At 38.5% G+C, this 25,172-nt stretch overlaps 2 protein-coding genes across 2 annotated transcripts; one reads left to right on the top strand and one right to left on the bottom strand.

Annotated features, from left to right (window-relative positions):
- Window positions 1-4,671: 4,671 nt before the first annotated feature.
- Window positions 4,672-8,774, top strand: LOC104415812 (inositol-3-phosphate synthase). Its single transcript, XM_010027187.3, has 10 exons — window positions 4,672-5,048; window positions 5,170-5,238; window positions 5,925-6,060; window positions 6,161-6,408; window positions 6,584-6,810; window positions 6,918-7,033; window positions 7,159-7,335; window positions 7,790-7,978; window positions 8,124-8,186; window positions 8,302-8,774. Exons 1-10 carry the CDS (start codon window positions 4,861-4,863, stop codon window positions 8,419-8,421), a joined length of 1,533 nt encoding a protein of 510 aa, XP_010025489.1. The 5' UTR covers window positions 4,672-4,860; the 3' UTR covers window positions 8,422-8,774.
- A 5,680-nt stretch (window positions 8,775-14,454) lies between these two features.
- On the bottom strand, window positions 14,455-16,570 carry LOC104415811 (FCS-Like Zinc finger 7). Its single transcript, XM_010027186.3, is given in 3 exon segments — window positions 14,455-14,775; window positions 15,890-15,942; window positions 15,945-16,570. Coding segments are annotated over 3 exon segments (492 nt in total). The 5' UTR covers window positions 16,251-16,570; the 3' UTR covers window positions 14,455-14,642.
- Window positions 16,571-25,172: the final 8,602 nt, after the last annotated feature.

The raw sequence follows: 25,172 nt of genomic DNA, 5'->3' as shown, positions 1-25,172 counted from the left end.
TAGTTAAAATCCTAGGGTTTCTTATTCACCTCCTGGGTAGGTGTCCATTTCTCCTCCTCGACTCATCTTTGGTCCGACCAATTCAGCGCAATTTCGGTATCGACCCCATCGATGCGTAGCTTTTTACTCATGAATAGGATAGGATTGGGCCCCGCGGAAACGCACGAAAGGCCATGTGCCATGCCCACGCTCCTACTAGTATGTGCTTCCATTATTTTCATGAAACGAAAGTGAATGATTAACTCCCGGAGGGAACAATCATAGAGGTGTCCCACGAATGTTACGGAAGGCTTTTGGATCGGTCCTTCGTGTCGCGTCAACTCACCAGCGAACAATAATTGGGATGGGGACCGCACCGTCGGTTGATCAACCGTCCAACCGAAGCTAACATTTCATTCAGACATCACAAAATCAACCATATTATGAAAGCTCTCCAAAAATTCATGGTATTTCGCTGGATCTTAACAGCACCAATCTAAACAATATTTACTTTTGTAACCAATGGGGCCGGTATATTTTTATTGAGACCCCGGATTCGGACCTCTACCCAGACTTTCCCGGTGGTCGGGCCGCAGGGCGACTGCCACGTCCAATATACTTCTCATTTGGAAGCACATTTTCAGAGAGTACCCATTTTCTCTTTATTGCATTTTCACCCTTTACCATGTACGAATTTTCTAAAGGGATTCAAATTGGGGGCAAACCTCGTCGCGTTCATTTCAAGAGTCTTGCCAAAGTTGGTTTTGTTCCTTTGACGAAACTGATTCGACGAGAAATATTTTAATTTTATAAATTTTCAATACAAGAACACTAGAAAAAGAATACATAAAAAATTGAAATTTTTCTTATTTAGTTGATTAATTCCTTCTCTCTTTTCTTTTTCTTTTTTTAATTTTAGGGAAAATGGTTTTGGGGAATTTTTTTTTTTTTTATACTCAGGATCTGCTGGGCCCGACTCGCTTACGCTTGCCAACCCACGGCCCGTAAAATGCGCAATGCACCCTAGACCAAGCGTTAATACCTAGGGAAAATTAGCACAAAACCCCATCATCATGACTCCCCCACTTAATACGTATTAGCAGCTGCGAGTTTCAATCTTAGGATCTCTACGACGAAGTCGAACCTACTCAATTACCCATCAGTGGGTAAATTTTTTTTTTTTTTTTTGGTCAGTGTTTTGTGGAGATTTTTTTTTTTTTTTTTTTTGGGTCGAAGTTTTAGGGAGACTTAAATAGTGGAGAATTAGATGGGAGGGAGAGTAATGATAAGAGAATAGGGAAATGGAGAGCGTTGAATTGCAATAACAATCCTCATTTCAAAAGCAAGCATTTCAGCAAATGCGGAGGAAACGGAATCTAGGGCATTGCCCTTTGGAAAAAACAAACCCCCTTCAATAGCTCCGGTAAAAGGGCAGAGAAAAAGGAGAAGACTTTTTTTTTCTTCTTTTTTTTTTCATTTGTTTTTGGTTTTGTCGGGGAGTGGGGATTTATGGAGATTATTATCTTTTATTTATTAACTTTTCGTGAGTAACGATGAATCCAGAGACAATCTCGAGAGGAGAGAAGCAGTTAAAAGCCCCAACGGAAAAGTCCAAAAAACCCGACGTCAGTCCAAAAGAGAGGCCCGGGCACGAGTTCCCGCGCGACCGCGAGTCCCACATCGGTCAACCACAACATTCGAGCGCCTTCTCGCGTCCCCCCTGACCCCCCGCTGGGGCCCCCACCGCCACTTGTCGATTGCATGCTGCGCCAGGCGCCACGTGTTAGCAGCTGGCCCCGCGTGCCCCTCCTCCTCCTTCGCGCGTGTCAGCTCGTACGTGCGGGTCAGCGGACCACCGGACCACCCCATCTTTTTTAACGTTTTCGATGACGACACAAACTGAAACGGGCCCATAAATTATGACCCAATAGGGCCAAGACAATGTTACCTTAAAATTATTAATTTGTCAAATATTATTTTTAGAGTTTAACTCCATATATAATGTAATTTTTGGATCATGCATGACATATTCATAAAAATATTCGATATGAAAAATATATTATACATTTTCATATAATTTATTGACCATATTGAATATATATCGGAGTTCAGTGATTTCGTTGAGTAAATTAAAAATTCATGAATCAGAAGTGTCATTTTCTTTTTTATTTTGTCGGTTGGCATGGCATATTGTTTTCTCTTTTCTACCTTCCTTAGGAAAAGGACAGAGAGAGAAAATGAGCCAATAAAATGTTACCTTAAAATTATTAATTTGTTCAATATTATTTTTAGATTTTAACTCAATATATAATGTAATTTTTGGATCACGCATGACATGTTCATAAAAACATTCAATATGAAAAACGTATTATACATTTTTCATATAATTTATTAACTATATTGAATATATATATCAAAATTCAGTGATTCCGTTGAGCAAATTAAAAATTCGTGAATCAAAAATATCATTTTCCTTTTTATTTTGTCGGTTGGCCTGGCATATTGTTTTCTCTTTTCTTCCTTCCTTAGGAAAAGGATAGAGAGAGAGAATATGAGCCAATAAATTATCAGCCAATACAATGTTACCTTAAAATTATTAAGTTGTTCAATATTATTTTTTAGATTTTAACTCAATTTATAATGTAATTTTTGGATCATGCATGACATGTTCATAAAAATATTCAATATGAAAAATATATTATACATTTTCATATAATTTATTGACTATATTGAATATATATATCAGAGTTCAATGATTATGGTGAGCAAATTAAAAATTTGTGAATCAGAAGTGTCATTTTCCTTTTTATTTTCTCGGTTGGCCTAGCATATTCTCATTTCCTCCTTCCTTAGGAAAAGGACAGTGAGGGAGAGAAAACGATGAAGATTAGAAAATAAAAAAGGAAAAGAAAGTTGACTTTGCTGCGACTTTTAAATAATATGCCTTTTTAATAGCATTAAATGAAGTAAATTTATTGTGATTTCATTTCTCTTAATGTACCCCCTAGTCCTGGAAAATATGTTTTTTTTTTTTTTTTTTTTATGTCGGTCCTACTCTATTTATATTCTAACTCTCACCCTCACCAACCTCCTTGCAGAACGTGAGAATCAAAACTCACATTTAAGATCCCCACCCCAACTCACATTTAATAAGACTTCGGATTCACCATATTCTAGGGATAGTTAAGGAAAGCAAAATGCGATTTTCTAGAGACTTACGTAACGATACCATTGATAAGCGTGCATCTTCAATCACCATTTCATCCCCTTATTCGCATATGGTTATCATTTGTTCATTTGATACGAATCACAGAGATTGTTATTTTCTTTAATGAGAAATTCTACCTATCTGTAGATTTCCAATCTGTGAAGCATTTTACTATCTTGATGGACCAGGTATTGTGTGCTAAAGCCTAAGTGGGTGGCTCAAACATGAAAGCACCTACATTGCTTGTGGAGTTGGGTATCCAACACGGTTTGTGCATCTAATCCTTATGCATGTATTTGCTCCTTATTCAGTAGGTACAATTCTATTTGGGTCCAAACATAGATATTATTATAACATTCCCAATTGGGACAAAAATTTGAGCCGGTTGAAAGGGGTGTTGAGTTTCTTTTCACTCCTTCTTAATGTCCATCGTGCTCTCTAAAATTGTTTGTGAATTTCATTTTTATTCCCTTTATTCACACAATAATTTAATCACGCTCTAAATATCACGAGGGAGAACAAAAATAATAATGATGGTCTCCAATTATTGCCACTCAATCTAAACTTCATCTGCAAAAACTAATTCAAGTCGTTCAATGAGTTTCGAGACAATAAAGTGTTACGTATCGGCTCCACCTCAGGAGCAAGCCCAATTCAATGATGATAAGACCCAACAACCCGACGATTAGGAGGAATTGACAAGGGTGGATGCCGCAATCAAGCCCTCGCCCGAGACTTATTCAAATTAGGAATCAAACTAAAATAAATAAATAAAAACTTTCTTAAGCTAGGAAATAAGCTTCCAACTTTGATGATCCCAACAAATCAACCTTTATTCTTCAATTTCTAGAAATTTCATTTTGGACGCCCTTCTCCACATTAAAATCTTTCGAATCGTGTTATGGCCGAAATCTCCCTTCACATGCATAAACAACAAGTGCACTTAGTCGATTAACAAGGTCTGGGATGGGGATTTTTGCGAGTTGATCATCTTCAATCCTACTCCAAGCTCCCGCATCGCTAGGCATGAAAGTTTAAGCTCCGCATGCCATCTATAATCGACTCATTCCATTCCATGTCATGCGAGCAATTACTAATTTTTCTAAGTGAAAAAGACCATGCAAGTAATTACTACTTTTCCTTTTTGGCGCCAGGGGGCCCATGAATATTTGGCAACAAGAAACCCTAAAAAAAAAAAAAAAATTAATGGCGGGACGCATTTTTTCTCCCTACATTTCTCGACATAAATGATAAATAATAGCAAAGAAAGCAACAAAAAAAAAAAAAAAAAAAAAAAAAAAAAGGAAAGAGGGAGAGGGAGAGGCCTTCGGTTCGGTACTCGTGTGAGGACCTGAATACGACCCAAAAAAAAAAACAAAAACAAAAAAAAAAGTTGAGAACGTGGGGCCTCAATCCACTCACCTCCCGCCACGCGTCGCCCCGAGAGAAGCAGCCCTTCTATAAATGCAGCCGGGTGGGAGCGGAACCGATTGTATCACCACCGCCAACGATTGCCCAGAGAAGCAGAGCAATCCCCTGGCCTTGAGCGAGAGCCAGCGAGCGTTCTCGTTTGTTCCCCTCCTGCCCCGAGCCGAGCCGACGTGTTTCTCTCCTCGTCTCTTCCTCTTTCCCCCGCGCGCGAGACGCTAGAATTCGCAGCAGGCCAGGCCGTGATGTTTATCGAGAGCTTCAAGGTCGACAGCCCCAACGTGACGTACGGCGACGCCGAGATTCACTCCGTGTACGACTACCAGACCACCGAGCTCGTCCACGAGAACCGCAATGGGGCGTACCAGTGGACCGTCAAGCCCAAGTCCGTCAAGTACGAGTTCAAGACCGACACCCGCGTCCCCAAGCTCGGGTTCGTCTCCTTCCCACCCCGCGACCCTGGCTAGTTTTGTGTTTTTTTCTTCCGAATTTCGAGAAGTGGGTCTGATCGATCGATCCTCATGTCTTTGCCTCTCTGTTCTTTTTTTGTGTAGGGTGATGCTGGTCGGCTGGGGCGGAAACAACGGCTCGACCCTCACCGGCGGCGTCATTGCGAACCGAGAGTAAGTCCCTAAAGTACGGCTCCGCTGTTCATGCTCCGCCACCGGGAATGAGGGGGACATAAAAAAAGGGCAAACTGTAAAATATACTTTTCGCTTTTGCTTTTCTCGATTAGAGAGTTGCGGCTTTGGGGTTGGTATGATTACGCAATGATTAAAAAAAAAGGGGGTTTCAGGTGTGGGTCCGGTTTTGATTGTACTAGAAATCTTTGTGTGTTCTTGTTTGTGTTCTTTTTTCTTTTCCCTTTTCTGTAGGCCCCTCCCTCCTCTGCTGCTGGAATTGCTGTTCGTACGATGGAAAGCTTGTTTTTTTCCTTAATTTTTTTAAACTTCTGGTGAGTTTGTGCTCCCTTGATGCTACTCCCGCTGGTGGCTGGCTGGTTTCTCCTCTGTTTTTCCTCTTGTAGACTGGGCTGTTTGGCTTTTGTTTTGTAGCTGTTGTTTAAGCTATGCTACCTTTGTTGCCTTTGTGTTTGCCTTGACTAGAATCTGTTGTTTGTTTTGTCGACACCCTTTCATTCGTTCGTACTAGTTTGACCTTATTAGTGTAAGTTTTTGGTGTCGGTCTACTTTGTATAATATTGGTTATAAGTCAATGTATTGTTTACTTACCAAAAAAAAGAAAATTACGAAAAGAAACTTTAAAGTTGGGTTTTGCTCTTTTGTTGAAAAAAATTCAATTTTTGCAGAGGAATCTCCTGGGCAACCAAGGACAACGTCCAGCAGGCCAACTATTTCGGCTCTCTGACCCAGGCGTCCACCATCCGTGTTGGGTCCTACAATGGAGAAGAAATCCATGCTCCTTTCAAGAGCCTCCTCCCCATGGTAAATCACTTTGATTTGATCATCATGGACTGATCGATCGACCGGTTTCACTGAGTTTTGTCGATTCGATTGTGAAATGACAATGCATGGATGAATTCAGGTCAACCCAGATGATATCGTAATCGGGGGATGGGACATCAGTAAAATGAACTTGGCTGATGCTATGGCCAGGGCCAGGGTGTTTGACATCGATCTTCAGAAGCAGCTCCGGCCGTACATGGAGCACATGGTCCCGCTCCCTGGGATCTATGACCCCGACTTCATCGCAGCCAACCAGGAGGCTCGCGCTAACAATGTGATCAAGGGCTCCAAGAAGGAGCAGGTCCAGCAAATCATCAAGGACATGAGGTGAATAATGCCTCCCGGGTTCCCTCCTGTTTTTGATCATATACCAGTATAGACATGGACAGATAATGTCGTATAAATCTTAAAAGGGTCATGTTTAAAGCGGTTTTTGTTCGCTGGGTGTGTGACTCTTAGTACTGATATTTATGTGGGGTTCTAAATTTTCCAATTTGAATAGGGACTTTAAGGAGAAAAATAAGGTGGACAAGGTGGTGGTGCTGTGGACTGCCAACACGGAGAGGTACAGCAATGTGGTGGTGGGTCTGAACGACACAATGGAGAACTTGATGAATTCCATGGAGAAGAACGAGTCCGAGATTTCGCCTTCCACTTTGTATGCAATTGCTTGTGTGCTCGAGAACATCCCCTTCATCAATGGAAGCCCGCAAAACACTTTCGTTCCTGGTAATTACCGAGATAGATTTTGTTAACACCTATTGGGAGTTGATTCTGGGGGGGTTATCGATTAGAGATATCTGATTCTGTTTGCTGTAAACTTAACTTGATCACAGGACTTATTGACTTGGCCATCCAGAGGAACGTTTTGATTGGAGGAGATGACTTCAAGAGTGGCCAAACCAAGATGAAATCTGTTCTCGTCGATTTCCTGGTCGGGGCTGGGATCAAGGTATATTGCAATCTTTTTCTTCAATAAATGTGATAAATTTGGTTTAAGAAAAGCAGAGACGTCAATTGATGATGCAGGCAAATGTTACATATGTTCCCTAACATACTAATGTGGTGATTCAACAGCCAACCTCAATCGTGAGCTACAACCATCTTGGCAACAACGATGGGATGAATCTCTCGGCCCCTCAGACATTCCGGTCCAAGGAGATCTCGAAGAGCAATGTCGTGGATGACATGGTCGCCAGCAACGCCATCCTTTACGAGCCTGGTGAGCACCCGGACCATGTCGTGGTCATCAAGGTATGGCCATTTCCATCTCTTCTTTTCTTTGTGTGAAAATTCTTTTCAACGGTCGCTACAAAAGTGCTCGATCACAGATTAACCGAAGGAATTTTCTATAAATCTCATTAAAATGAAGATATTAGATTGATCAATTCATTACAAAATTAAGTCGTATGCACATGACGTGCTCTAGTGTTTGTTGAGATAGATGTGGCAGGTCATGATTTCAATATGAATTCAAGATGAATTGAGATTTTGTCAATATTACTTTGACCAAGCGTTATGCATCAGCTGCAACTGAACTAAACTCGAGATGGTCGTGACTATTTGGCCAAAAATAACTGTAGCATCAGAACCGAACCAAAAATTAGTCGGCCTTATTTGTCGATGTCCTTTTTCGTCATGTTCTGTCAGTCCAGCACAAGCGCTGCAGTAATGGAAATCGTGTCGTTTCATTGTAATGTGCTTGCAGTATGTGCCATATGTTGGGGACAGCAAGCGGGCGATGGATGAGTACACATCGGAGATATTCATGGGAGGCAAGAGCACCATCGTCCTCCACAACACGTGTGAGGACTCCCTCTTGGCCGCCCCGATCATCCTCGATTTGGTCCTCCTGGCTGAGCTCAGCACTCGGATCCAGCTCAAGGCCGAAGGAGAGGTACGCTTAATTCGTTCAAATCCAATCCATTCTGGTTTTCTTTTGGTTCCTTCTTTTGTCTTGAAATTGGCCAAGACTGTTTGCTTCTGAATCCAACCATATGAGGGTTGTAACTGTGACGCCAATGTAAATTTGATGTTTGCAGGGCAAATTCCACTCGTTCCACCCAGTTGCAACCATCCTCAGCTACCTCACCAAGGCCCCTCTCGTAAGCTCAAGTCCCATCTCATTGTTTTTACTGTTCTTAGTTTGTGATGATCGAACGGCAAAAATTTGGTCTTCTGATGTTTGGTAATGTGATTCACGGATGTTGCTTGGAACAGGTCCCGCCCGGCACTCCCGTGGTGAATGCGCTGGCGAAGCAGAGGGCGATGCTCGAGAACATAATGAGGGCCTGTGTGGGCTTGGCTCCGGAGAACAACATGATCTTGGAGTACAAGTGACGAGCTAGTTCAGAACCCCGCCCCTCGCTCGCTCTCTGGTTCCGAAACAACATGCTCTTTCTTTCCCCTGCGCCATACTCCGTGGTGATTGTGTAAAGCCGTGAAGATTGTCTCGTGAAGATTGTTAAGCCGTGAAGATTGTCTCTAGTCGATGTCAGCAAAAATCGTCTCCTCACTCCGGTGATTGTTCCGTTTGTTTTATGTCTATATTACATTTCAAGGTAAACGCTGTACGAAGGTGCTCAGCGAGCGTTCTCAGCGAGCGTAGGGCCGCTCTGTCATGCTCCTTCCGTGGATGAAGCACCCTTTTTGTGGTGCAAAATCATAGTAAATAAATCTTCCGATTCCGTGCATTCGCTTTTCCATAGAATCTTTTTTTCATTTTCATATGGATGAAGATCATTAGAATTTGCTTCTCGGTTCCCTCAGAAAATAGAAAACTGCGGAACATACATCTGAACGCCAGGTTAGTTCCATGTATTTTTCACTTCAAGAACAGAAGAACCAGCTAAGATTGTCCATAAATCCCACAGTCAAATCAACACCTTGCAATCTGTAAAACTAGTACAACGTTTATGGAGAGACTCTAAGGCTCTGTTTGGTAAAATTTGTTTATGTTCCTCGAAACACCTATTTCTGTTCTTTAAAAATAGAAGCCTGTTTGGTAAAAATTTTGTTTCTAGAAACAATTTCTAGAATTTATTTTTTTCTCTATTCTTTCTTCTTCTCTTTTCTCCTTCTTTTTTTTCTTCTTCTTTTTCTTCGTTTTGGCCGATCACCAGTCTTGGCAATGGCCAGAGATAGTGACCAGCTAGATGAGGGCCGACAACCTCGCCGAAGCGTTGCTGGTCCCCGGAGACGCCAAGCCACGGCGAGGCTCGGCCTCACCTTAGCTAGGCGAGCTTGGCCACGACGAGGCTCGACCTCCCCAGCTGACGTGAGGCTGGGCCTTGCTAGGCCAGGGCGAGGCCGATTGGCGAGGCTGAGGCTCGCTATGGCTAGGCTGGCCTCCGACAAGCTCGCTGAACCTCGCCCAACCTATCGTCGTCGTCATCGTAATTGGCGACTGGCCAAAGAGAAAAAGAAAAAAAGGAAAAAAAAAGAAGAAAATATAATAAAATAATTTTAAAAAATTAAAATAAATAAATATATATATAAGAATCCTATCAAACGTATTTCTATTCCTAATATAAATTTTAGGATGTTACCAAATGCATTATTTTGCTAAGAAATTATTCCGAGAGCAGAATAAAAAAAAAAAATAATTTCTCACCAAAATTATTTTCCGAAATAGAATCATTATCAAAAGCGTCATAAACTGCTCAAAGGCTTTGGAGTTCCAGAAATGCTACCTAGCCCTTATGGTTAGCGTCATCTGAATTGGTGTATCTGCAGGCATAGAATGAAGGCCCTGGCATTGAAGCCTTAAAAGTGCAAGCTCCTCAAAGGCCGTTTTGGCCCAGTGGAGTAAGGGAAGCTTCAAAGCAACCAAAAGAACAGAAAAAAAATCATCTTTGACCTGGGCTTGAGAGGAAGAAAGCCCGGATGGGTCTCACCTGATTTAACGGTGTGTTAATTACATGCAGCGATACTGACCCACTTACCCTCCAAGGGAGGGGGGAAAGGACTTGCCTGGACCGAGATCCATCAGACGTGATCATTGAACGCAGTAGGGACACATGATTAACACTCATGATGAACTCGATCGGTGCGCCTGGGAGATTGTACCCTCGGTAAGTTCTCACTTCTCATACATTGCACTGAGTCTACTTTCTGGGTCAAACCCAAAGTCAAGTCATCAGGCTGTGATTGAGGAACTGCAAGAAATTACTCCTCCTGATGTTTACCCAAACTACCTGCTTTGAATAGAAAACGAACTCGTGACTTCATGTATTTTTTAAGCGTGAGATCAAACCGATTGCACCATATCATAATGAGATGGCCGTCTAACTCTCGTTGCAGATCACGATAGAAGGTTGCCACCACAATTTGGGCAAAGATCAAGCAGACGTGATTTGAGCTTTATCCCCTTAAAATTTCGCTTGGATTATGATCCCATTCCTTCTATTATTCTTCTGAAATGAGCTTCGTAGATCTTGGTTCCATCTCCGGGACCTTAACGACCAGTCCCAGCACTAATTTGATCAATTAGAAAAAAGCCTCAATCGAGACTTAAGTGCTCGACGACATTCCCATCCCTCCTGAACTTTACATAGAACGGCAGCATCCGCCCGTCGGTATCATGTGATGCTACTTCCTTCTCTAGTCTAAAAAAAAGTTAGATAATCGCTCCCTCGCGATATCAGCCACACAGAGTAACAATAGTAGGGTATTTTTCGATAGGATAAACAAAGGAAGGCGGCAGCAAAAACAATGCGTCAAAGAGGACTAAACTGTCCTGTAATTACAAGACATCGTTTTATAATTTTCTTGTCCTTTTCTTTTCCTTTCTCGCCGGTGGCTTCGTTCCCAACCCTGGGCACGAAACATTGAAATTGGATGACACCCGGAGCGCCAACAAAGGAGTCCTTGAAAACTATTAGTCACTAATTTAATCCTGGAATCCAGCCAATCAGTGTCCAAATCACTTCCGATTGACAGGTTCCATGTCGGGTTTTAATTTAAAGTTTTAGACCCAGAATTATTTCGGCTAATAAATAGGGAATTGCTATTGGAGGGCCATTGACCGTGTATATAAATATTGGTATAAGATTCCTTGCGAATCTCCATGGTTTTGGCCCCCAAAAATTGGTCGCATTTTATAATAAGATCGGACTTTTTTTTTATATATATCTGTGGGATCGTTCTTGGTCCGGAGAGTGAACCCAACCGATTAATCGGGGTGAATTTGGATTCCCCTTAGCGTAATTAACCCAATTCATCAGCCAATTGTAGGAAAAGAGAAAAACAATCCTAGATTATAATTACACCTTGACTAAGAGCCAAGTCCGATATCCACACATTAATCTTATCGATTGCCGTTCCCATCGACTGATAAACTTGTGCATATTGAACTATTTCAAGAAGTTTGTTCCGCAATTTAATGGGAGGTTCTTTCTCTCGTTCCGACTAACGCAATTAGCAACAAGTCTCAGACCTTATGCACCACCGATCACGTTTGAGCCTTTACCCTAGAACCCTAATTCATTGCGAGCAATGTCAAAAGTAATATCAAAGAGGATCTTCCATGTTATAAGAATGGAGAACATATCTTTAATCTTGTTTGACAAAATGAAAAACACAGTGGATTTTTATTTTTTTTGGAAATGAACATGAAAAGAAATTACATGATGTTGACAAAATTACAGAAATGCAATAATTTGCGCCTGGAAAACGACTCAAAGCATCAATCGAAATTGGAAAAATTGAAGGCATGGTGCTGTCTCGATCTAACTGGGGTCAGCCCCTACGGAGTGATGGAAATGATGGAGACAAAATTTAATTATAATGAGAATGCGAAGGGGCCCAAGGACAGCATAACCTACCAACCCAAACGCGAGGCCAATCAGAACGAGAACAAGCTCCAAAACAAAAACAGAAAAAAATAAATAAATAAATTTCCAATTTCGCCATCGAGAAATTAATTAATTATTTTGGGATACGTCGATGCCATGGCGAGGATAGTGTCTTCATCATAAAGCGAAATGTCAAATCATCTATAATTGTGTTATTCAACGGTTGAAAATCAAGATGTAATGCAAAAAAAAAACTTTGAAAGTGAAAGTAAAGAAAGAAACGAAGATGTAAACATCTTGTGAAGCTTCCTAGGCCAATTGCTATTCGATGGTCCGCACCGAGCTGCTCTATAATATATCAGGAAAAGCACAAGCAAGAAAGGTGTATGGGAGAAGAGAAGTGAGGTAAGGGTTAATGGCTCTTTGAGACCGAAATGGTGCTATTTCGCGATAGGGCCATGATTTTGACCTTTCAAAGACATCGTCCGTTAGTCTCCAAAAGTCATTAATTGATCTCATAATGCGCTCAGATTTCAAAAGTTTTTTGATCCATAAAATCCACAAAATGGCAAATGGAGAGCATATTCAAAAAACTGGAGAGCATATTCGAAAAACTAACTCATTTTATTAGATTACCATTGTAATCCTACTTTTTTACATTTACAAAGATCCAATAAAAGCTCTTAAGCCATCCGGTCACCTCATTGAATTATCATACACAATAATCTTCAAAATAGTTAAAGCATGTTTTTTTTTATAGTCCAAATCATGCATTTGTGATCATTTTCTTCAGACTATAAAAAAAGCATAAAACCCATGCAATCTAGGATTTAATTAGTGTATCCGAGATTTAAAAAAAAAAAAAAGAATATTTGATAAATGTCACTAGGAAGCTTTAATTTGAAATTGTTTTATTGCCATCTTTCTAAAGATATAAAAGTACTTACAAATCTCCAAATTGCATGATGAATATAAGAGACCGTCGTCAGTGCACACTTATTCTCGAGAACCAATTACAAACCCACACAGAATCAAATAATATAATGTAGGGGGTGGTGATGATGATGGCATCAAGAGGGAAGAAAACATAAATTACAAAAGGTTGGGGGGAGTGGGGGACCAGTGAAAGTTTTGGAAGTTGGGAGTGGCATTTTCGAGGAAAATAAAGATATATTGAGGGCGAAAAATTAGTGATGATGGAGTTCGATCCCCAAGGGCAAAGAGAGTTCACCAATCATTTTGGAGAGTAGACGTGGAATGATTTAGACAGGGCATTTATATATTTTAGGTTTCCCTTTTAAGTACTTTTATTAAAAGACGAGTGGTAAGGAGTGCCCAAATTTCAAATATATATATAGGAAAATATCACGCTAAAAATCAGTGTACTGACAAATCAGGAACTTTTCTTATGTGTAATTTGTCTTGAATTTTAGACATCTTGCGTATTTTTGAAATTATTTTTGAAAGCCTTTCTAGCTATTTGACATGCCCTGATTGAAAATACTACTTCGAATGCAAGTGTACACTTGAACTTCAACAAATGGGTGAGAATTGTGACACAAAGAAAAATCAATGCGTGCGACTAGGTTTTGCTATCCACCGAGATGCCAAAAACCAAATTATACATGGCCATACCTTCTTAATATTTGATATGATTTTTTATCATTTTGACCAATTTGATTATGTTTTTGCTGCATATATATACACCATTTCCTGGGTATCAATTCAATTTGAATTTTTTTTTTCTCTAGTGCATATGAATAATACTATGCATCAAGAGTCATATGAGTATCGTAGCACAATTCTTGTTAACCAGCACTAGTTAAATTTTATTAAACTTAGAAACAAAAATTAGAAGACGCCACAAAAATGGAAGGGCTGCACGTTTCAATAAGGTCACTTACTTCAGGTAGTAAACTTAAATTTTCGAAGCACATTAATTGAGGCTTAACAAATGCTCAAGGGCACTCTTTAAAATTCTGGTATTTAAATTCCTTCATCTTTATATTTTTTTCTCCATTAAAGGTTCAAGAGCCGTTGGCAGGGAAAGATAATGGTTGAGAAATTTATCTTATAAGTTTGAATAATTTGGTTTCTTTTTAGTTATTTAATCACATATTACATGTTTAAGTTTTATTTTCTTTATGAGTAATTTTTTTTTTAATTATCATTTATTAGGATGCCTTTAGGATATTATACTGTTTATATTAGTATTATTCTCTTTTGTGAAGAGTTTCAAACATTGATTTTTAGAATAATACTAAAACATTTTTTTTTAAACTTGCGCTTGTGAGCTTGTTGCGCCCGAATTCTTGTTTCTACTATGGTGCTCCACGGCACCTCCATTTAATCTTGAATTGGATAATTTGGCAATTTCACTTGTCAAAGATTTGTTTGGCGATGCAGGAAAAACTAATCGGTAAATGGGATGTGACTAATAGTTTTAACTTTGATTAGAACGTTTAAAATTCAAAGTTTAATAGATGAAATTAAGTGACCAACACCTTCAAATCATGCATCCGAAACATCATCAGTCACCCATTTCACAATTTTAATTAGTAATTACTAGCATGTTCCGTGAGTTCCAATCGTTGGATATATGTATATATATGCACGTATATCCATGGAGAGAAAATATTTACTTCGAGGCAATGCATAAAAATTATCAAAGGAGAAAATGCTTGATATTCGCTTCCATATCATCACCACCACCATCATCATCTCTCTCTATCTCCATTGGAGAGTAATTACAGATGGTTTCTCTCTCTAGATTGGCGATGCCTTGCGACCTTGTCGACGTGAATTAGCGGCAACGTTGGGATTGCTGTGCTTCTCTTTCTTCTCGTCCTCCTTCATCTGCTGTTCCCTACACTCGAGGCTACAAAAGGCCGTATCTCCCCTGCCACGGCATCGTTTATTAGCAATCATCCTCAATAAGCATTACAACTAAACACATTGAAAATGATGCCATTCCAAGTCCATATCTGCAATGGTTCCAAACCCTAGCATGCCACTCCCAAAGAGTCACTATACCTTATTTTGACCTATGTAATAATGTCAGTCCAGAATTCACGCATTTCGATTTTGCCGTACACGATATAGCAAGAGAGGTGTTATAGTGGCAAATCTTTATTAGATCTTATTAACCGGCATCTTTAGTTAGGACTTTATTCTTTCAATTACATCATACGTAAAATTTATACTTTCGTATCCTGAAAAAGCTCATCGTGACAGAATTTAAATAATACACATGCTCCAAGACATACAGCTTTTGCTTTGTTCGATTTTCAAGCTATGCTAGATGTACAATTTTTCAAGTGTTGTGTACTTGGTAACATGATCTACATCCATATGCATTGTCTCATTTCATGACGTGATAAAAGGTTGAAGGGTTCAAACGCTCCTTTGCTTAAATTCCACATCACTAGCAAAGGGCCTGCAAAGTACAGGTGATGCGCTGAATATGCTAGGCTCACCTTCCGAAACTCAAATCAAATCATGCCTAAAGAAAATAGAAAAAAATTGGACATTTTTCTATTGGATGCCTCCATATCCTGCATATCATATTTCGCAGACAAAAAAAAAATGGTTGAAAACGCTCTCCCAAACGTGCAATTATGCAGAAACTCAGACAACCCCCAAGAGAGTTCGGTTTTCACCATCTTCCGAACAGCTTTTCTTCCTTCATTTTTCTAAGGAAAAGAAAATAAACATGGTCATCTTTTTATTTATTTTTCTTTGACGGGTAGATTTGATTGAACTGCGAAAGGAAAAAGAAAAGGGGTATGAAAATGATGCAGACGGTTTCCTCAGTGGATCTGGAAGACAAAACCAGTAACGAAGAAACAAGATTTACAGGTGAGCAAACATGTGACCACTTCTTCAAAAGGCAACATTAACAGAGCGACCAGAACTGTTTAGATTGCATATGTGTGCGTACATAGCAATCGTCTTCGACATACACAAAAGCGACACGGGGCAAAAAAAAAAAAAAAGAACAGGTGTGGAAATACCTGTACATGTAGATGTCACGACCAGGGAACAAGCGGCGTTTGCAGAGCCCGCAGGTGTTCAGGAAATGAGCGCCCTCGGCCTCCATGCTGCTGTAGTTCCTCGGCGACACCAGCGCCAGAAGCTGCTCTGAGGGTCGTACGGTCCGAAGCCGTCCACGTTAATGTTCTCGCCGTCCTCCCCGTCGTAGCGATGATCGGGAGCCACCGCGGATAGGGGCGGGCCGCCCTCGCCGGGGGGGTCCTGGCGGGCGTCCCCCGACGGCAGCTCCTGCTCGTCGTCCACCTCGAGGTCGACGACGGTGATGCTGGTCACGCTCGTCGTCCTCTGAATCCGATGGCGCGGGCGCTTTCCCAGCAACATCACGCCCACTTCCTCCTCCTCCCCTACCTCCACCTCCTGCTACTTCTTCTTCTTCTTCTTCTTAACTAGTGTCTCCGTTGTTTAACACAGAGTTGCACACGGCACTCAGTGACTCGCTGTTGAGAGAGATAGAGAGAGAGAGTTAATGGGAGGTGGGCATGGAGGGAAGAGAGAGAGATAAAAGAAAGAGAGAGAGAGAGAAAATCTGGGCCGTCGCTTGCGGGCTCAAGGTACAAGGAGTCCACGTCACGCTTCTCCCCCCTCACTTTTTCCCTCTCTTTTTCTTGTTCCTTTCCCTTCTCCCTTTTCTTTTTCTTATAACAGGAATTATTAAATGACGTTTGTAAGCGCAGTGGTGCGATCACGATGCCCTCCCAACCTCATTTGTCGTGCCGGAAAGGAGACCACAAGTTTAGGGTTGTACATCCTGGATTCATCAATCCGAATGATAGCGTTAGGGTTCAACATTTCTCCTCTATATGTATTCTATATTAACATTTTTATATTTGTCAAAGAAATGATTGCATGACATTTTTTAATATACTGTGAGAATAACAATCTATTCTGGATTATAAAAAAATCAAATTATAAATAATTATAAATTATTATGAAATTCATTTTTTAGAATTTGTGACTCACAATAAACTAATATTCTTATAGTACCTCAAAACTATTAAACTAGCAAAGACGTATTTGTTATCTTCATCGCTTTTACTTTTCTTCACATTTTTTCCACCCCCTTCAATCTTCTTCCTCTCTTTATACTATTGTCACATGTCCTAAAACTTTATACATACCATGTGGATTGTCAAAAATAATGCGCCTAGGAGGAAGGGAACAAAATGCAAATCACAAAAGATTTGATAGAGGAACCAAAAAAAAAGTTGCCTTAGATTAGATAAAGGAACAAAAAAAAAAAGTTGCCTATTTTTTCAACTTCTCTCCTTCATATCTTATGTTGTCATTAAAGTCCTATGCATATTGTCAAAAGAAATTATATCTTCTTGTCAAAATATTTATGCATGTTTTTTTTTTAATTAAAGGAATCTCAACTCATCTCCCTCTCCAGACCGTTGTTTCTTGGTCCGACCCTTCCAACATGACAAGTCTTCCAAATTCTAGCACTGACGACTAGATAGCCTCTTCCAATTCTTCTTCTTCTACCTTAGAAAAAAATGGAAATAAACAAAAAGTCATCATTTTTATTTTCTCGAGAAGCCACTCCCAAAAAAAAAAAAAAAAAAAAAAAAACTTACTTTTGACCCGATACACACCTTTACTTTTGTAAATTTTATTTGCATATTTCTAGGCAAAACCCCGCGACCAGATTGCCTCTTCTTAGAGTTTTATTTTAGTATCTTGCTTAGGATTTGGATAGTTTGGTATTAGTTGATTTTGGGTGTTCTAGGTGGATGTGGAATTTAGGATTTGAGGACGGGAGATTTTAAAAAAGAAAATGACATTTTCATATGTAGAGACATGGGGACAGTTAATGTGAAGGTGCGGTGTGGTCTCCAAAAGAAAAACTCAAGTATGTATAGGTATCTTCAAAGTAGAGTTATGGAAGTGATTATTGGGTGCAATGCGACATATATTTTTTGGTATATTCTCAATTTTTTTAGGGTGACGCTTGATGATGTTGAACTTTTGTTTTTCGATGGGGTATTTTTTAGGTTCTAGTTCTAAAGTGCATTCTCTCAGGGGCAAATACAAATGCTTAATCACATGATACGGCCAACATTACATGGCCGTCATGTCTATATTACTAATGTTAGAAGATTTAATTATTAAATCATACATTCATCTATCAGCATAATTTCTTTAAACAATCGATAGCGATCTTATTAAATCTCACATAATATCAAAGTAAGGTGTTATAATTTTGTCAAATTATCAACTATTTTGATCATTTTCCATTTTGTATGTAATTTTGTCAAATTATCGACTGTTTCGATCATTTTCCATTATGTACACTTGTTCCTTTCGAGTTCAACCTTTTTTTTATTTGAAAACTCTTTCATTTTTTAAATGATACGTTTCTTTCACGGTTGATTTCACAAAACGGCACTCCAGCTAATGCCTTCTCCTCCCATTCATTCTCCATCTAGTTGTTTGCCAATTTATTGGGAAGAAGTGGTCAAGAGCTACAAAGTAGTAGTAGTGATGTCATCATTTATTAGAAGAATCGATAACTCATAAAATAAGTCAAAGATATTTTCCCCGACTTTCGCCTTATTTCACGGGAATAAATTTTTGAATAAATTATTGGCACACTTGATCTCACTTCCTAACTCCTATGTCATGTTTTTGACCCAAAAAAAAAAAAAAACTCCTATGTCATGTTAGCTTGTTCTCAAACAACACTTAGCTGCTAAATCCTTGATGACCGTCCCCCCACCAAACCGATTTCGGCATAAATAATAATTGCCTCAATGAAGGTCCTCTCTACCTCGTGTGGTGTTCCTTCTCGATGCCTCAATAGATCCCTATCGTTGATGAAAACATCATTTTCATTGATCAATCGATAAAAATTATTGAGACATCAAAGGCAACACCGTACAAAGTAAAGGATTGACGTATGAGTCTAATTGATTCATATTATCATACTCAATCTCATATAATTATCTCTTTAACAAAAAAATTTCTTTGTGAAGAAATTATCTGTTTTTTTTTTTTTCTATATAGCAATAGCGTGACCTGATCTCAATCTTCGATCTCTAATATTTATTCAATACGTATCATTGCTTGAACCCTTTTCAACGGAGACGTGGGGGAACTTCTGTACATTTGATTATGGTGGATTGAAGAATATCAATCTATATACACGAATTACATCAGAAGAATTTGTCAATGCTGCAGAATCTTTGACCGGTGGGAGGTTGTCATCAGAAGAAGATCATTATCTGCTCCCTTTCTAATGAATAAAAAAAATTACCTCTCTGACGCATTTGACTTGATCTACGTTCATCATTATCATATATAATCTAATGAACATTTTCCTATCAGAGATTTAGCCCCCCACGAGCTCAATTTTAATACATGGATAGTTGAATTATTCATAAAACATATCTTATGTTTTCTGCACATAAAACATCAATAAAAGTATGTTAACGGGTGTTTTGTGTGACTTTTTCTCTTCTTATTTTTTGGGCCACTAGGGTTTGGTAGGGCTTAGAAAGTGAAAGGCACTTTTTATTACGCACAGACAAGAGACGAAATATCTAGGTGACGATGCCCTATAATTTACTAGGGTATCGTACGCATGTTGCATCATGAAAGTGAAATAATCGAAAAAAAATGATATTAGTAGAGAATGAAGTAGAATGTAAAAATGCTAATCCATCTTTTGGGTATGATATCATCTGCTGTGAAGGAAAGATGAGAAATTTACGGCACCCTCAACAATATTTAGAATTCAAACATAAAAATGCAGGAGACCCATTGTTTACTCGTCAATTATTTTGATTATCGTAATTTACGTATTTTTCTGTTCCTATATGCAGTCGAAGGGAATACCAAACATATGCAAATATGCCTTTTTTTTTTTATATAATGCAAATTTCTTAAGTGGGTGTTAGATTAGTGTTGATCCAGCTTATATTTTTCACCTATGATCTTTATTTTAAGTTTCACAATGTAAAAACAGAACTTTTACTTGACATTGAACTTCCCATTACATTATATAAATGTTACTGTCGACCTACATATATTTAAACTAAAATAGAATAAAATAATTTCCTAAAAGAAAACTCAGAACTTACTTTCTTATATAATTTAAAACCAAATCAAACAAGCTTGACGTCAGAAATGCTATAAATAGATTTAAAATATTTTGGAAAATTTAACATCCCATGGAATATTTTAAAAACTCAGCACTCCATGGACAAGTGTCAATGTCCCTTTTAGTTTTGCGTTGTGTTTTTTAAAAATATAAGTATGTTTCCACAATAATAGAAACAATACTCAAGACATGTCGACATTGATGACGCAAATGCTTACACTGAGGATTAGAGGGGACAAGGGAGACCGGCTCAGCCGGTTGTCTTCTTTTTTGCGTGCGGTGCGTCATTTTCAGCAATCATATGCCACCTTTGGTGTCAATTATTGGGACTCCAACGCGCCTCGCAGCCATATATTTTTATTTTTCTCTTGCGACATTATGCAGAAATTAAAATAAAGGAAATGGAAAAAAGTAATTTCATTTTTCTTTCTTATATCTGCTTTTGATAAACTAGAACGACCAATCAAAGCATGGAGTATCGTCACCGACTGGACCCCCCCACAACACCGTAGGAGGGCTTACTTTGATTCGTATTTGTTCTCCTTATTTTAGTACATAAATTAGAGCAATAATATTGGCTTACCGAGTCGATTCACAAAGTAGCGCGATAGATTCTTATTCGAGCATTCAAGTACAGTTCGTATAATATCTCTTTCTGATTTGACGAGTTATTTAATAGACGAACGATCTCAATACAATCACCGTTGGCCAGTATCACTATCTCCACAATCATCCCCTCTCTCTCTCTCAAATCGAACCTTGAGTCTTATGATCATCGAGCTCCACAGATTCTTATTCACGCATTTGAGTACGATTTATATAATATATATTTACGATTCGATGAGTTATTTAATAGACGAGCGATCTCAATGCAATCGCCTTTGGCCACCATCACCATCTCTACAATCACCCCTCTCTCTCTCTATCAAATCGAGCCTCGAATCGTGTGATCATCGAGCTCCACTTTGGTGGTGGCTATTGTAGCCTAGGCAAGTTAAGGCTTCATGAAAGATGACAGTAGCGAGGTGCTATTGTTGTGTTAGGCTGAGGTGGAGAGATAAAGGAAATGGCAATTGAGTAAGGAATTTTCTCAATAGGTGATGGGCAAGATCTGTGGTGCATATCCAACGAATGGACACATAAAATGCACATGAGAGGCCGGAGAAAGCCCTTAACATCTCAACCTCTCCAAGCTTATCCGACAAAGGATGCATTATAACTTATTTTCACTTTTGAAATGGTATTAAGAATCTCCATATGTTATAATGCAAAATCTCGAGGAGTATCTCAACTCAAATTTCCTCCTGCAATTATTCGACAATATTAAGTTCTACTCTTAACAATGTATAATTGTTTGATGAAAGAAATTATAATATGAAATTTCTCAAGATATTACTTGAGATATTTCCACGCACGAAATCGAATTTCTAATTTTAATTCGGACGTTTTCCATCCCACAACAAATTAATCTTCCTAAATGAATCAAATTATGTAAATATTGTTTTTTTTTTACAAATTAAGAAATTTTTTTCTTCCTTTTGATAGATTATGAGAAGAGCAATTCTAAGAGGGACAAGGATAGATGTAAATCACTTGTTTGTCAACCAAAATGCATCGCAATCAAGTGGGAGAAGATTACAAGCACACCTCTCTCTCTCTCTCTCCTTACACAAGACTTTGTCTAAAGCTTGTCGCGGCCCTCCATGGGAATTGATGGACGCATATCCCATCATTTACCGACGGATTGTTTGTATTGTTTTCTTTTTAACACACACCTACTTTATTGGCTAATTATTTAGGCTTCATGGGCGATCATTTTTAAAAATATATATATTTTTCTCAAAATAAATTGAATCAAATTGACTCAAAATTAAGTGGTAAATCTATTTTTTCTTTTCCTCAACCAGTCACGTGTATAGCTCTACATCAAGTGATTCCGATTAATTAAAAGTTGATGGTAAATGACCCCCACAAGCATACATACATACATATTTATATGTATAATATATAGTTTGTTTCCTACCAAGTAATGTTCATTAAGGGACAGAGCCATGATGACCGAATAAAGTTCCCAGTCTATTTGGCCCTTAGTCCACCACACAAGATGGGCAAAAAGTAGAAAAGGAACGTGTGCACTCATCCCCCACCCCATTGGCAAACCCTAGAATTTATTAAAAATCATCATAACACCAATTATTGTCTTCAACACCTTCATTCCATTGGAGATTTTTTTTGAGCCCTCAAATTTTTCTTGTAAAATTTTCCTCGAATTAGGAAAATGCCTATTTTTTCCTCTTTAAAAAGGGATTCTTTCGTCATATAAACTTGTTTCAATAGGATGACAACTAATTGGGTAAAGCGCACTAATAACTTAGGGCATTGGGTTGAGATAAATATGCATTTTCTTGAATAGAACAAATCGTGAAGAGGGATATATATTTTATTTGGTAAATATGAAGAGAGATATTAGTTCATTGTCTATTATGAAATTTTCTCATGCAGTGTAAATTTTACTATTCTTGAAGAATTCAAATTTCAAAATGAAGAATTCACGTGTCAACCACTCACAAGCTATAATGAAAGAACAAGGAGAGTTCTTAGAACTACTCGATTAATCAAAATTGCGAAGACTCACTAAAGTAATTTCCTATGACAAGAGACCATGACATACTACCGTTTCTCTAAACCTAAGTTCACTTCTGATACCTTATAGGCAAGCAAGAGATATCCATGAAGGTTAAAAATTTTGTATGAACTCACATTCTTATTCTATGCAAATATTGTCAAAGTATAGGAACATAAAGCTATTAGCCAAGAGCAAGAGGGAACCACACTCGGTTTTATGTAGTAATTCAGCATGAAAGCACTTTTCGAAGTTTGGTTCTTTTCTTAGTATAAGTTTTCTTTTCCTGTGAGTGGAGGAAATGTCTCCATTATTGGTCCAGCCAACCATGATTTTCTTTCTATAAAGTTGTCCGACTTTACATGTGATCTATGCCGCCTCGTGCCCTGCTTTTCCCAGGATCTATGCATCTTTAAGCAATTTAAAACCTATTTGCTTATAGAGATCAAGCTTTTGCACTTGCTTACTTCTCTGCAAATTTTAAATTATCGGCCGACACATCTTTGAACGATGAGAGTTTAATAGCGGCTGCTACTTTCTTTCCTAATAAAGAAAAAAATACTAGTTGGAGAATGCGGTGAATGCAAATGTTGATTTACAAGATCGATTTAAAATCGATGCAACAATTCTTATCGAGCATTGGATTTAATCAAAAGGAAAGAAATGACCTCCATAGTGGAGATAGAGGCATGTCAAGTCTCACCGGATTTCAATTGAACACATCCCTACCATGAATTGATGACAAAACATCAATTGAGATCTCTGGAACATGAACATCCAAACATTAGGGAAAGAACGCTCGTTTTCTTTTAGCCACTCGAGACCTTTTTTCCACACAAAGAAATCAAATCACTAGCACTTTAAGAATGGACCTTCTGCTTTCATTGAATTTTTTTTATCCAGGTTCATAATTAAAAAAGGGGTCCGATCACAAAAATAGCTCCTACTTAAAAAGAGCCTTCGAAATCTGAAACTTTTTCTCTTAGGCCCAAAAGTATGGGCTTTTGCAGACATTTGGGCCATTTCTTTCTTTAAAAAATTGCCCCAAAAATGACATATGTGATATGTGTAATGTAATAGATGTCACGAATCCTCTATGCGTACTCTGTGTGGTAACTTCTCATGTGGTAATTACGAGTGGGAGTGGGTCACTTCTTATGATTTAACAATAACTAATGGTTGCTCTTTATCAAAAAGAAAAAAAAGGAAAAAAAAAAAGAACAAAATTGAGGAACCCACTTCCATTAGCCACTGAATCTTGCCTTTATTTTTGGGTTCATTTTGGGCTGTGAGATTGGGCTTGAAATGAACCCACTTCCACTAGCCCTTGTCTTCACTCTAGAGGGTGGATTATGGCTTTGCCTCCATTTCCAAGACCAAAGAAACCAACACCAAGCCAATTGGGTTAGATAGATATGGATCCAATTCTTGAGTTCCTCTCTGCTGCAGCAATTTGGTCCCATCATCCAAAAGTGAGTCATTGCCCACGAGAAAACCAGCTGTAAACTCAAGACATAAGCAACATCTTTAACTTCTAAGTTAGGTTCATAGTGATTTAGATTGGGATATATATTTATTCAATTCAGAATATTTCGATTCTATTGGGGACAATCCTTGTCTCGACATGGATTTATTATGGATAGGGTCCACTGCAACCATTTATTTTGTGAGGTCCACGTTGATCCCACCATAGAGATGATTGTGATGGATTTGGTCTACTGAATTTGGGTCCATTTTAAGAATTTCTCAAAGAAGAAATATATGAAAACGTTCCTTTTGCTTTCAAACTTCAGAGGATCTATTTGACATGATTAATTTTTAAAATTGTGATTTCACAATTTATCTTTATTTAATGTGAAATGCTAAAATTTTTCAAATCATATGAATTTTGATACATAAAGTCATATACAATATTGCGATACGTGCTCGTTATTTAGGGTACATCTTTTTTAAGTTTCAATATTTCATAGGGAAAGTAAAAGTCAAAATTAGAAGTTGAAAGAAGTTACTCCAGTAGAATATATTGAAGAAATATGTAACAATATAACTAGAAAAGGGAAATATTATAGCAGCATCTCAATCTATGCGTACTTTTTACGATTGTCCTACGAATAATATTGGGAGAATGAACAAAATGTATTGCTGTGTAAGATCAATCAATTTATAGAATGATGGGACTACCATGATTACATATTTTAATTTTTTAAGTATAACAAAATATTTTTATATTTATCCATCGTATTCTAATTCTCAACTCCTTCTTGAACTTTTACCCTACCTCTTTGCGTGAAAGTCAAACCCCGTGCCTAAAACTAAATATACCCACTTCCAATCTCAAGAAGGTGGGGAATCGAACTTTCCACCTCCTAGGGCAATCAAAAAGTTAAAATTGTTTGCGACCAACTGATCGCGACAAATTGCAACAAATTGGTCACCAAAGATAGTTGACAGGGTTTTTGGCTACCAAGTTTTCAATTTGGTCCCAAAGGACGTTTTCCGTGACCAAATATAATGATAA

The sequence above is a fragment of the Eucalyptus grandis genome, chromosome 8 (assembly GCF_016545825.1).
Source record: "Eucalyptus grandis isolate ANBG69807.140 chromosome 8, ASM1654582v1, whole genome shotgun sequence".
Lineage (NCBI taxonomy): Eukaryota > Viridiplantae > Streptophyta > Magnoliopsida > Myrtales > Myrtaceae > Eucalyptus > Eucalyptus grandis.
This window is presented reverse-complemented; position numbering and strand designations above follow the sequence as displayed.

Coding starts and splice junctions, on each gene's coding strand:
- LOC104415812 (XM_010027187.3), top strand. CDS start 4,861: ATGTTTATCGAGAGCTTCAAGGTCGACAGCCCCAACGTGACGTACGGC. Junction 6,811..6,917: donor GCAAAACACTTTCGTTCCTG/GTAATTACCGAG, acceptor ACTTGATCACAG/GACTTATTGACTTGGCCATC. Junction 7,979..8,123: donor AGCTCAAGGCCGAAGGAGAG/GTACGCTTAATT, acceptor TGATGTTTGCAG/GGCAAATTCCACTCGTTCCA.